At 40.2% G+C, this 14,119-nt stretch overlaps 1 protein-coding gene across 1 annotated transcript in view; it reads right to left on the reverse strand.

The window, feature by feature from the left end:
• Positions 1–281: 281 nt before the first annotated feature.
• Positions 282–14,119, reverse strand: part of abcb7 (ATP-binding cassette, sub-family B (MDR/TAP), member 7) — a 32,693-nt gene continuing 18,855 nt past the window's right edge. Inside the window, exons 9-16 of the mRNA XM_028008671.1 lie at positions 13,097–13,271; positions 12,025–12,182; positions 8,947–9,110; positions 7,753–7,882; positions 6,875–7,046; positions 3,780–3,883; positions 2,653–2,760; positions 282–1,459 (exon numbers count right to left, since the gene is read on the reverse strand). Coding sequence (XP_027864472.1) covers positions 1,235–1,459; positions 2,653–2,760; positions 3,780–3,883; positions 6,875–7,046; positions 7,753–7,882; positions 8,947–9,110; positions 12,025–12,182; positions 13,097–13,271 — 1,236 coding nt within the window. The 3' untranslated portion in view covers positions 282–1,234. The remainder of the gene's footprint in view (positions 1,460–2,652; positions 2,761–3,779; positions 3,884–6,874; positions 7,047–7,752; positions 7,883–8,946; positions 9,111–12,024; positions 12,183–13,096; positions 13,272–14,119) is intronic.

Here is a 14,119-nt window from a genome sequence, read left to right on the forward strand (position 1 = left end):
TTTTAAACTTTACTTAATGTGCTTTTGCTCCCTTTTCCCATCCACCTTTGCAAAGGACAAGATATAAATGAATCAGTCTTGTATAATAAAATTTACTTTGTAAATGTTCATTGTTTTTTGCTTCCCCTGATTTAAAAAAACTGAAGGAATAAAATAAATGAATAAAATCAAGTGATTTTCGGAAGAAACACCCTTTCCATTTATCTTTGCTTTGATTAAAGAGAAAAGTTATTTTTGTCAAAAAAAACCAACCCTAATTTATTACACTTTCTGCGAGTAACTCACATCAACATGGTGCAGATTTATTTAGAAAAATATTTGACAGTGTATTGTACAACACATCTGAATATTCTTCATTTAGATACAAAAATGGAGAGATTTGAAGGAAACTGTGCATACCACAACAAAAACAATCACCGGAAAGATGAGGACATAATATACACAATAAAGGAAGACTCCGTATTTGGTCACACAATCTAAAAGCCGTCTTTGACATTTAAACACCTCTTCAATAACCTTTTGTTATGAGATGAAAGAAATGGTGAGAAACATTCAGAACTCTTCCCTCTTATTATAGGTGTAAGATTTATTAATGAAAAAAATCTGAATTAATCATCTCTTTATAAGCAGATTTTTAATATTCTGAATAGAGAATGCAAATAAAGTTATGTGCTTCAAGCAGTATTGGTGAATATAAGAGGAGCGTCTCCTCTATGTAATAGTGTTCAATCTGTCTCTTAGTTCAGGATTTTAACTGCAGCATGAACTGGGATATGTACACACTTTAAATAAAAAATTAAAATGCAAACTCTAGGGTCAGTTCCTTTTTATGAATAATTTAAAAAACTAAATCCATACAAATTCTGTCAACGTCAAGGCATATGCAAGAGATTTCATGTTTCCAGTGCAAATGAAAGATGTCACTAAACCAGATGTCCAAAATGAGGAGAAGGAGACGGCCATGTTGGAGAACAGATGTCTCCAACACACGTATCTGATACACAGAGTCTCTTACGCTTTGCTTCAGCTCAGAAAACTGGCATCATAGCTTGAAATCTGGCCACAAGCCAGAGCTAAACACACTTGCTCCCTGTTGTGCTCCACCTCTATTTTGGCGTGTGGCGGCCTCTAGTTGAAAGAGGAGAAGAGATGGAGAAGCGGCCCATCTCCAGATTGAGAATTCCAGCGCAGGCCGTCTGTGAGGATCGAGGGAACATGGCGGTGGAGGCTTCTCTCAGCAGGAGCAGTTCCCGCAGCCCTTCACGCTGTTCAGGATCTCCTCCTGCAGCTTCTTTCTCTCCTCCTCCTTCTGGGACAGCCGCTCGGCCGGCGGCTCAGCTGAGTTCTTGCCGGTGCCGCTGTTCAGGATTTTGCTGTTCTGAGCATTCCACAGTTCTGCATATAAGCTGCCTGGGGTGGCGAGGAGGGTGTGGTGGCTGCCTTGCTCTGCCACTTTGCCCTGGAAACACAAGAGAGGAGCGAACGCTCAGATTAAAATAAAGGGGCCACGAGCACAGACAGTCGGCGTTGCATCGTGACCACGCTGCTAAGAGTCCGCGACGCCTCCCCAACAACTGTTGCGTTCTCGCAAAAAAACACAAACTCGTGGACGAAAACGACAAACGCTTCCCCTCCCACGCAGCCACACACAAACGAGGGCATCCCCTTCCCCCACCTCGGCTGAGCGTGCAGAGGTGTTGGCAGTGTCTTTAGCACACCCAGGACGAGCATGTGACTGTACCCTGCTCGTTATTTTAATGAGCAACCCAGGCAGTCCTCTGCTGGTGACACTAGCATACACTGTGGCGACATCACACGCAGACGTGCCTCCTCGTCACAACCCTCTGATCCCCGCCATCTGACTCCGGGAACACGGAACGAGACAAGCAGTTCAAAGAAGTCTCCTCTCATTTTATCCTCCCGCTCAAGCACTGGTGGAAAATGTCAGCTCACCTGCATCGCTTCTAACATTAACTCTTACTTTCTAGATAATAACCGACTTCACTCCTGGTCTCTTTTGTGTTTTACAGCCGTGCACGGCGGCGCTTATTTCCGCTTGCCTGGATGCAGAAAAAGAGATTCACTTCTGCCACAGTTTAGAACAATCGCGGTTGTCAGAGAAGCCATCTGAGGAGACATGTATAGCCCTGAACAAGGCCTCATCAGTGTCTGGGAAGATGGCCCATACATTATTAGACACGGAGACAAACAACACGAGCCATCTGACCAAAACAGCCAGTCGAGTCAGACTGCTTTAATGAGCCCTTATGGAGAAAATAATACATTCTCTTCTGCAGACAGTCGTCCTGTTGTTGTTGAAGTTAATGAGAAAAGTTAAATGAAGCAGGTTTTTATCACGTACAATGGAGAAAAGGTAACGGTGGGAAATAAATGAGTGCCAAAACCGGCGCGGCGGGCTATATGCTCATTGCTGGCAGATACGCAGCGCTGAAGGTTATGCAGAGTGCAGGTCATCGTCCTTCTCTTCAATGCAAATGTAACTAATTGGACTGGCAATTAACACTGAGGTTGTTTGGATTCAGAAAGTCATCCATGATATGATTTGCTTTTCCATCACACATATGTTCTGAATGAAAATGTTAATGAGTGAAGGTATGCAGCCACGCTAAAGACACACAGGCGAGCTCTCACCTGATTGAGGACCAGAATCTGATCTGCATCTACGATCGTGGACAGCCGGTGGGCGATGAACAGCGACGTCCGGTCCTTTACTATCTCCTTCGTTGAACTCAGGATGTTCTGGAAGCACAAAGAAAATGATCGAAACCTGCAGCAATTTATTTTCTTGCCACTTCGTGTGATAAATCGACATAATGTAGAGTACATAATTGTGATGTGGAGGGAAAAGGATCCACGATTTACAAATTGTACCCAAAGACAAATCTGAGATAGGTGCTATGTTTTAATTTTCAGCTTCTTAAAGCATTTATCATTTCCCTCCACACCAAAGAAATTTAATGTTTTTAAAAGAATGTGTCATTTTCTTTCCACTTCTCAACCATACACTCTTTGGCGTTGGTCTGTCCAATAAAATCCCATCAAAACACATTGAAGATTGCTGTTTTAATGTGAGAAAATGTGAAAAAGTTCAAAGGAAGTGAATACGTCTGCAGGGCTCTGTTTAACATCCTAAGCCTTACAATAGCATCCCCTAATCCAAAGGAAAACAGTTTGCAATAACTGTGGTGTGAAAAAGAGCATGAATGACAGAATATATATGAAACATATTCCCACACCTTGATTCGACAGAGACACTCAAAGTCAATACAATGTTGCTCAGCAACATCCACCTTCATTTGCTTTTCTTTCCACTGTGTGCATGATAATCTAAAAACATCTTTGTTATGAGAGGCAACAGTAAAAAAAAAAAAAAAAAAAACTCAATTAACAGCCACGTTTGCTGCCCAACTCGTTTTTTTTTTTTTTCTGCACAAGTTCAGAAAGATCATGCTGAACTTTCTCATTAGATGTAACATTTACAAAGACTGTGTGGTTTAAGCTGAGCTGGAGATTAAGTGGGAGAAACAGAGGCAGGTGGCGGGGAGAGGAGTGCATTGGGGTGCTGCCTGTGTGTGTGTGTGTGTGTGGGAGGGTGTGGGGTGTGTGTCACAGCAGGTATGTGACGCAGGAGGGAGCTGAATTATTGTGTACCTACAGCAGGTGACTGAGTGGGTGTTTGTTCTGCTAAATGTGTATGCAGACAGTGCGAACTGTTATTATGCACGCATGCCGGTGTCTGTCTCGGCGGCAGGACCGACCTCTTCTGTGATGGAGTCCAGGGACGAGGTCGCTTCGTCGTACAGGAGGATGGGCGGGTTCTTGAGGATGGCGCGGGCGATGGCGACGCGTTGCTTCTCCCCGCCTGAAATGGACAAAGAGACGTTATTAATAAGAGGTGAAGAGAGCTGTGGTGTTTGACATACGCAAAGAGACAGGCAACAAGTTGCTGTTTGGCTCGTCTCTTCATTATTGCCACAAACTGAGGGGCCATTGCTCACACAATAGCAATGCTGCAGGCTTTGAGTCTGGAAAAAAACAGACTTTCATTTAATTGTGAGGAAAAAAAGTCAGCAGGGCTCAAAGATTTCTCCCACTGTGTCTGACTCGGCCTTTATTACATGCGAGCGGCGTGTGGCCTCTTGAAAGAAAGCGGCTTTCAGTGAGTGTAAACATGGCTGGCGGTGGAGAGCGGCGAGCACCGCGACGCACGCTGGCCCCTTCCTGATCCACACCCCTCCTCTCATTGCTCGCTGGCAGCTGTCACATACAGCAGCAGTGAAATTAATGAGAACTTAGTCATGTCTTTATTTTGTCCGTTCTCTCACTCACTCCACATGCTGCTGGTAATTGCGCGTCGAAGACAGAAACGGTTCAGTCTTGTTTACGTGGGCTAAGTGAGTGACACTAAGAACCCGATTGCAGAAAGTCTCGTATTGATCGAATTAGGACAACTTACAGGCAGCCTGCACTTAAACACACTTATGGTCTTAAAATGAATAAATGAATGACAGCGCAATGATGGTGGAAGTGATTAAACTGAAACCTTGATGCAGTTCGTAGCCGTTTCTCTACACAGACAAAAGTTATTTTGACAACTTAGCCGTTTGTGTATCCGAGGGGAAACATTTCTAAGCAAATGCTTAAAAACGACATCGCTGCCATTTCGAAATGTTTCATCAGAAAATACAAATTATTTTTAGAATCAGGATGTACATTTTTTTTTTATTACTTAAACTCAAAACAAGCAGGTGTAGCTCACTAAAAATGTTCCAAGATCTGGTGCCAGTTATCAGTGGCTCATGCCAACAAAATTAACACTACTTGTTGAAATGAAAAAAAAAAAAGCTAAATGTTCGCGGAAAAGTTATTTAATTAAATCCAAATGTCTCGAGTATGCCTGCGTAACTTTTGTAATTGGCTTCGACAAGAATTTGCTTGATATGTTGATCCCCGCCCACTTTCGAGGCGGCCCTCTGCTCAATGCAAACACCACCAGAACCGGAAAACAACAGGGCCAGGCCCCGCAGGGCTAAAAGGCCTTAATACTGCAACATAAAAATCATGCAACCCACCCACAAAACTGAAGCTTTTCAGCCAGTCGCACCCCCTCTATGTCAACAGAGAGAAAAGGAAACAATATCTGCTGGGAAACATGGAGGAGGCTCAGTGTTATTAAGAAGCACCTTTGCTGTATCTGACAAGAGGATAGCTCTGTATTTATAAGATTCTATTTATCTATTTGAATTCAAGTCCATTTAACTTTTAATTAAATTATTTTGCTATTAAACAGCTAGGTGATTTATGTGCTCAAACACTTCAACAGTCTTTCTTTGTCCAGAATTGCAGATCAAGGTCTGATAAAATTGCAATTTTGGAAAATATTTAGCTCTAAGAACTGATTTTTTATGCTTATAGCTACACACAGTCATGAGAGGAATACTGAAAAACTTTTTCTAATGTCCACATCCTCATGACAAATATACAAAGGGAACCAATTTATGTTAGTTTGTCATTTGCTCAGTGGAAAAACAGAAGATATCTGTGAACATGCAGGAAGGTGTGAACCTTGAATTTTAGAGATGGAGGAACGGCTCGAGTGTGTCAGCTTATTGTCTTCCTGGATGACCTTGTTTCCCTGGAGATTCAGCCCACAGACAGATGTCCTAACATTGTTCGTCACTATTTGTGATATAATGAGTAGCTGGTTTGTTTTGTTTTAAGCAGGAGGGAAGGTCCTTAGGGAGCACAGCATGGCAGGTTCATGGAATGAGCAGATTTGGGTAATTTTACGTTTAATTAACAATGGTCATGTATTTATATGAGAACAGCTTGCAGAATTGCATATTGATTTGTCAATCCAGCAAATCTGGATTTCTGCCAACAAAGTATTTTTCACTCTCTTCACTGATGTTCAAAGTAAAAAATTGTAAATAATTATATCAAAACAGAGTTAACATGCTAATGTTAGCATAGCAAACATAGAAATGCAAGCAGGAGGAGGACATGAGGCCAGGTTAAAAAAACAAAACAAAACTAAAAGCTTTGCCATATTTTGGTGATACTTCAGCCGCCTTGTTGGACTGTTTAGCTTGGACTGCCAAAGCTTTATGCACCCAAAAGTACAACCAAAAAATATACAGAAAATACAGAGGAACTGAAATGTCAAGGGGGGGGGTTAATTAGGAACACAGAAGGAGCCTGAGCTACAGTAATAAATATATTTTGTTACTCTTCTTTAAAGAATAAATAAGGGCGTGCCGTGGTGGCGTAGTGGTTAGCACGACCCATATTTGGAGGCCGTTAGTCCTCGACGTGGCCGTCGCGGGTTCGACTCCCGGACCGGCGATATTTGCCGCATGTCTTCCCACCTCTCCTTCCCCGTTTCCTGTCAGCCTACTATCATATAAGGGACACTAGAGCCCACAAAAGACCCACTGGAGGGGTAAAAAAACAAAAACATTAAAGAATAAATAAGTGATCAAAATATTTCAAATCAGAAAAAAAATGTCTTAAATTTTTAAGAAAATATACAAAAGCTCAGTGTTTGTGATGTCTGATATCTGATATTGATATCTAATATTGTTTAAAGTCAAAACTTGACTTCAAACAATAGCTGTCTCATATCTCATTATTGTAAATCTCATCAAACATACAACAGCCTGGGTTTTGTTTCCAAGCCTTTTCTGAGCTTTATCAATAGAACATAAGCTATTAGTAGCTAATTAACAGGATGACAGCTGAGCTTTTAAATTCTTTAGTTAAGAATGCAATCAGGGGAGCGAGACAAAACACACAGCTCTGGTTCGTATCCAGGAGACCACATACAATGAGTAGACATAAATGTGCAGCAGACCTGACAGCTTGAGGCCCCGCTCTCCAACCTGGGTGTCATAGCCATGGGGCATCCTGAGGATAGCATCATGGAGGCCTGCTAAACGTGCCACTTGGTACACCTCCTCCGCTGTGGCGTTTATGTTGCCGTACTGCAGGTTGTAGAAGATGGTGTTGTGGAACAGAACGGCATCCTGATGATAATAAAGTCAGGGAACAAAATGAGGCTTCCGAGGATATTTTCATGGCAGCAGTGAGAGAAACAGAGGATGGCAGATACAAACAACAGGATTGGGGGGCAGAGGAAGAGGAGCAGAGCAAATGACAAAAATATGTTCACGCACCATCTGTTCAGCTCATCCTCAGTGCTCGCAAAGCAAAAATGATCATTGCTAACAATTACTCTAACATTACTCGATGCTAATCATCGTTGTGTATAATTCCCCAAAGTTGTTTTTATATTACATCGATCATTTATAGACAATGATATTAACAGGGATCCTATAGATTTCCCATTGAAAATGTTAAGACGTTTCAAAACCTTCTGTATGAAATATATTGAACCTCATTTTCATTTAAGGATAATTAACAAGTTTGGTTTTATCATCTGCATTTGGTAAAGGACAAGAGGGCAACTTAAAGAAATAACATAAGAAGCATTATAATTTGGAAATTTTGATTTAATCTTTTAAGCAACAATAAAAAATTTCGAATCCATTTTCTTTTATCTATACTTATAACGCAAATTATAAAAGCAAATTTCATTCTTTTCCAAACATTGTAGGAATAAACTATAAATCAATGTAATTTAAAAAGAACTCTAGATGTATATAATTTGGTAGGACAGTGATGCTATAAACGCATTGTTTTGGTGCTTTATTGTGTTGGTGTTTGTCAGACCTGAGGTATGACTCCCAAAGCCTTCCTCAAGCTGTCCAGGCTGACTTCTCGGATATTCTGCCCCGCGATGTAGATGTTACCCTGGTGGGGCTCATAGAAACGGAACAACAGCCGCACAATGGTGCTCTTCCTGCAGACAGACGAGAAAAATCTATGTTATTGCCTCGTCTGTAAAAATCAGACAGCCACACCCCCTCTGGGTTTACTGACTATGCTTTCAGTCTTTGGAGGAGGTGCGACACTAGAGATACACCAATCAACCAACCTGAGGTAATCAGCAGGTCAAATACATGATTTTCTTCTTACTATTCAAACAATGTCCCAAAACTAAGAACTCCTCCCTGTTTGTTCTATAAACGCAATCAAAGTACAAACTTTAGCGCAACATTTTTTTTTTTTTTTAAATGATTGAAATCAGGTAAATCAGGGACATACAGCAGCAAATACAAAGTATTTGAGCCACTGGAGACCAAAAACAACACAGAGGCCAACCTTGCATGTTGCAAAAAACATCCATGATGATGGGTATAATATTCTGTACAACATGCAGTAAATGAAGGAACTATGAATTCTACTTTACGACAAAATCTTGTCGCAACATTTCCTGCATTTAGGTTGTAGAGCAGGACAATGAACTAAAGTGTACCTTCATGTCCACCTCCAAATGGCTAAGAAACAACTCATTTTAAAAATTTTTGGACGGTGTGATGCTTTTTGAGATATCTGACAGTTGTCCAAAAAACATGAAAGCAGTTAGTTCTTGATTTAACAAGGGGAGTAATTGTAATTTAATATTGAACTGGGTGGTTTTGGACGCACATTTTGCTTTAATAAATGAAATCATCAATGGAAAACTGCATTTTGTATTTACTCAGGTTGTCTCTCTCAAACTAATTATGATATCTAAAACAGTTAACAATGTTTAGATATTCTTAAATATATAAAAAAAATGTACAGTAGTAAAAATCAATATAATTATGCAAATACTTAAACTATGGCTTCAATCAACGGACCTGCAACACATTGATCTCTTTCACGTCTTACAGTCCTTAGAAAAACAAAGTTAAAATAGATTGGCGGGTCAACTTCAATCAGAACCAGAAATTGGCATCACCCAGGATGTGGCTGTTTGGTGCATCTTGACATGACAACCCTAAAGGTTTCAGTCAATTTACTTTTCAAGCCAGAACCTACCCTGACCCGCTGCCACCAACTATAGCCACCTTCTTCCCAGCAGGCACCTCAAAGGACACCCCGTTTAAAACCTTCTGACCCTCGAGGTATTCAAAATAGACGTCCTCGAAGCGGATTGTGGCGTCCTGTGGTGTGACGATTAACGGTGGGGCGAGATCCTTCTCCTACAGAAAACCAGCCGAGGATTGGCAGACAAAAGAAGAATGGGAGAAGGAGAGAAGCGTGAGTCAAGGCCTGGAGTGATGCAACAGCATCTTCTAAAGAGGCAGAATGCAGAGACATTCATCACATTTGTAAGCTGTTATTACAAAAAGCCCTCTGAATCTTCACTCTGCCCTTCATTTTGAATGCTCAAGGATCAATAATAAACTTTAGCTTCATACTGAGCTCAGAGATGTGGCCAAGGTCAGCACTGAATAAAACTTGGTCCTTTGCCTGAGAGTGAAAGCATTTTCTGTAAAACCTACAAGAAACATTATCACCCACAATCTGCCTCTCTCAATTCATGTAAATAACCCGAAGAGCTTTAGAACACATATTATTCCACACTCACCAACATGGAAAAAAAAGCCACAATTATTATTATTCTGTTTTTGGATTGTGTGGTGCAGTTTCAAGTGAGGGGGTAGTTTTAAATAATTTTCCATCTGCATAATGGGACAATGTGTTCCACATTTAAAAAAAGGCATTTATACGAAAATGGCCTGCAGGGCAGCACCATTCCACAAGGAATCACAATGGAGAGGAATATTACTGATGAGTGGGAAAATAACTGGACAGATTCATGTCTAGCACTGTAATTACAGGCTGGAGATGGGAATGGCCTTCTTATTGTCGGGCGGCAGACACACATTTGCACTTAAGTGCACTCTTATGACGCAGGATGGGCTGTCATGTGTTTAAAAAAAAAGGAGAAATGCAGCAACATTTCCAACACAATAAAACTGATAGCTGGAGAGAAAAAATACAATGCTATACATTTACACTTATTGGCACCTCTGATAAGGATGTAGAGAAACGTTGAAATGAGTTCAATTTTTATTGCAATAAAACTATGCCACATTAAATAAATAAAATTTAAAACTTTAATTTGAGTGCAATTATTCAACACATGCTGAGTAGGGTTGTTTTTATTCTAAATTACTGGTGGAGCAATTATTGGCACTACTGCTAACAATCCTTTGCAGACAGTCTTTTTCTCCCATGTAGTTTCACAAGGTTGAAGCGTACAGAGAGGGTGACCTTTGACCATTTCCTTTTGCACAAAATCCTTGGATCATCCAGAGTCCAGGAAGATGGTCTATTTTGTTTCTATGAGATTATTGCTGTGTTTATTTCTTCAAATGTTTGGAATTATTCTCCTAAATGAGGAAGTATTTTAAGACTTAGGCAAAGGATTTCAATCCTTTTAAGTACTTCCAGGAGTTCATGACATCATGCACTCCCACAAGGTACCCCTGACCTCCAGAACAGAAACAAGCATCACCATAATTAGAAGTGCACATGGGAAGTTTTTTACTCATATAATTTATTTTGTTTGCTCCCTTATCAGTGGCTATAGCTGACCAAAATACAAGCCTTTCTGCTCATCTATAAAAGAGGGGTCAGACCGGTAAGCTTATAATTGTTTAATTTATTAATGCTGCAACTTTAACAAGCACCAGATGGTGGTTGGATCTAGAAACAATTATTAATCAACGGGTCCAGCCTCAGACCCGCAACACATTGTTAATTTGATTCTGTTATTGAGGAGGAACATTGGACAGATCTCATCGTTTCACCTCTAGCTCTGAAAAGTATGACAGTGAGAACGATGAGCCTGAAAAACTCCAAATGAAAAATGAGGGAGTGCCAAATAAAGGCAAAAACAAAACCTAAATAAAGATGCCACCTATTTTTTTGCTGCAGATAAGGGACATTTTACACTCCCAGTCTTACAAGAAACACACACTTAAACTTTAAATTTTTTTTTTTAAATAACTAAATACAAAACTTAAACAAGTTCAGAGCTCTGTAATTTATATATCTAAGACAGACTAAAATTCTTAAGAAAAATTATACACCAAGGAAAATAATAAATCAGTTAACGCTATTATGTATTTTGCAAGCACATAGTACCATTTTATGGCAAAATCAAGTAGCTGTGTTACTTTCAGATATTGTAATTATGCTGTAAATATGAAACAAGACATATCAAAAATAATTTGATGATATGAAATTGGGCTGCTATTTCTTAAGCTCCTACTCTTCAGCACATCATCACAACAGTGCTCCTCATTTTTGTGTTAATCATTCTTAGGAGCGTTGGACTGCGAAGTGGTTTGTTCAATGAGCTCAGCAGATGTGCAGTTCCACCACATGTTTGCCAATTGGTGCTGCCACAAGTCTGAAGGAGCTGAGTGGGGAAGGCTAGGGGTCAGGTATAGGGAGCCTTTAGGCACCCTGAAAAGGCTGCCACAGAAGATCCTAGATGTTCTCAAACATGCATGAACGATTCAAGGCAACACTTGAGGTAGGTTTTGGATATAATATTACGTAAACCTAAAAAAACCCTCAATTTTACATAACACTATTTTTCTAAGATATAAATGAGCTTTGCAGTTATAGTTAATTTCAACATAGTCCAGTTTAATAAATATTCAGTCACATTCCTGCTGAACTCTTTTCCTGATACCACCAGTGCAGCCAGTAATGTCAGGCACTACAGGTGGTAAAGACGAAGCAGCCTTCGAGTCGCACCAAGCACGTAATTAGCATGTTTGACTCCAACCCATCATTTCTTTTATACACACATCTTGTGGATAGATAGTCTAAGTCAAGCTATTATGAAAACTCTTTCAGTCCAGGATTAAATCGTAGGTTCTGCTCTCTGTGTTACTGTGGTAAAGAAAAATAGGGTCTTGCAAAGAGGCTTTTGTATTGTTCTTTGCTTTTAAATTTCAGTCCAAACTCTAAGCTCACTTGCTGCTGTGCACAAATTTATATTTTCTGTTCTCCTTTATTAGAGGACACAAATGTATGAACACAAAGAAATCTCTGTTTTAGAGGCACAAAGTTTGTGTCAGGCTGACACGTTACCTTGATCTTTGTGTCGACGCTGAGCAGGGTGAACAGAGTGTTCATATCGATGAGCGCCTGCCTGGTCTCTCTGTACACTGTCCCCAGGAAGTTGAGGGGAAGAGAGAGCTGGAAGAGCAGGCCGTTCACCATCACCAGGTCTCCTACGGTCATGGTACCTACACGATGGCAACAGAGCAGCTCACAGTCTTCAGTGCTTCGTAAGACTGTTCATACTCCTTCAGCTTTTTGTCATTTTATAACTACAAACTGTAATGTATTTTATTGACATTTTATGTGATACACTAACCCAGGGCTGTGTACACTTGTGATGTAAAAACAAAAGCATTTAGCTGTAATCAACCCACTTTAGTTATAGAAAGTCAAGTGTAACCAATCGCCTTCAGAAGTCACCAGTTTAGTAAATATATGCCACATGTGTCTCGTTTAATCACAGAATAAATCCAGCTGTTCTCTGAAGGCCTCACAGATTTGCTAGAGAACATTTGTGAACAAACAGGATCTTAGAAGAACAAAGCAGACAAAATCAGGGATAAAATTAAACAGAAGTTTGTGGTAGAAACAAGATAAAATATGAGAAAATGGTAGATTTGCATTACTTTTGAATAGCTCTATCATTGCATACATCTTTCAAAGGCAGACAAAAACAAATAAAAATTGTCATCACTTTCTCTTTCAAGTTGTAGTGAAAGCCGACTGAGCAGCTCCACATCCTGTGATTTCATTTTCTGCATCAAGGCTATTTTATTTCCTATTCATGCCATTTTTTCATGCATGCTGTGCTTTGTTCTCATTTAGTTTCTATAATGGAGTTCATTGTTGGTTTTATTTGACAGTTTCATCTGTCTGATTCTGTTTTAAGTTTTCTCTTCAAGGATTCATATTAAAAGGTTTTATTTTAATGAAACTCTGCGGCAAACAGAGTTCAAATTTAGTTCAGATTCTTTTTCTGCTTTTCTATTTACAATTCCGGTAAATTCAAGGATGGCCTTAAATTAAGATAGTTCAGCATCAATGTCCCAAATTAAACCCACACATTCACATAATCATCATGAGCTTTTAAATTACTCACCTGCTGTAATGCCTTTGCTTGCCAACAACATGATTGCAGTGAGGCCAAAGCTAAAGATTGCACTCTGGCCAAAGTTGAGCATGGCGAGCGTCGACGTGGTTTTTAAAGAGGATGACTCATAGATCTTCAGGAATTCATCATACCTTTCCGCTTCATACTTCTCGTTATTAAAGTACTGCAGGGGAGAAGACAAACATGAGGACTGAGGAGAGATGGGAGCAGAGGCCAGGGAGACGAACAAATTCGCAAAAGGAACGAAGGGAAGTGCAAGTTTACAGGAAAAAGAGGGAGAGACACAAATATGGTTGAGGTGAAAGGTTAAGGTAGCATGGAGAGCAGTGTCAGGCAGATACACACTTTAGCTGTAGTCTGCCTCAAGGCTGCATTTGTTCTCAGTGACCGCTCCGAGTGGAGACTGTGTCTCAGTTGGGCTCTAAAGCACTTTTTCATGTCTGTGTCTTCATCTGCTCCCAACAGATTTTAAAGGACATGAAGGCGATGGAACAGAATCCAAAGCCTGCTTTGCTGAACTGGCAGCAGATCTGAAACTGTGACAGAGCAGAACGACTGTGGCACAAAACAACAGTTACACATATTAGATAGTGAAGCCTAATCATCACTTCTGAACAAGAATTATAGCTGAGTGTTCATCACTGGAACATTTTTTATTTGTATTTCCATGTGTAGCAGCTTCCACAGATGCCTACATTAACAACAAAGCATATAAAGCCGTCATAAGTGTTACCCTACATAATTATGATTAATATCATTAAGAGAGAATGGCTCGTGGATCAGCCACAAACACACTTTTGCGTTTCACACATAAAATAAATAAAAAACAGTCCACAACTCTGCTGCCAATTACTAAATATTGTTGCAGAACTGCTGTTTGTTTAGTTTGCTCCATTGTTTTCCAGCTCCGGTTAAGTGGGCGATTTGCTCCTCTAGCTAACGGCAGTGAAGCTGCACAGCTACAGAGTTCCAGCGGATTTGCATATAAGAAAATGCAGTGAAATCGGAGAG

Source organism: Xiphophorus couchianus, chromosome 23 (genome assembly GCF_001444195.1).
Source record: "Xiphophorus couchianus chromosome 23, X_couchianus-1.0, whole genome shotgun sequence".
Classification (NCBI taxonomy): Eukaryota; Metazoa; Chordata; class Actinopteri; order Cyprinodontiformes; family Poeciliidae; genus Xiphophorus; species Xiphophorus couchianus.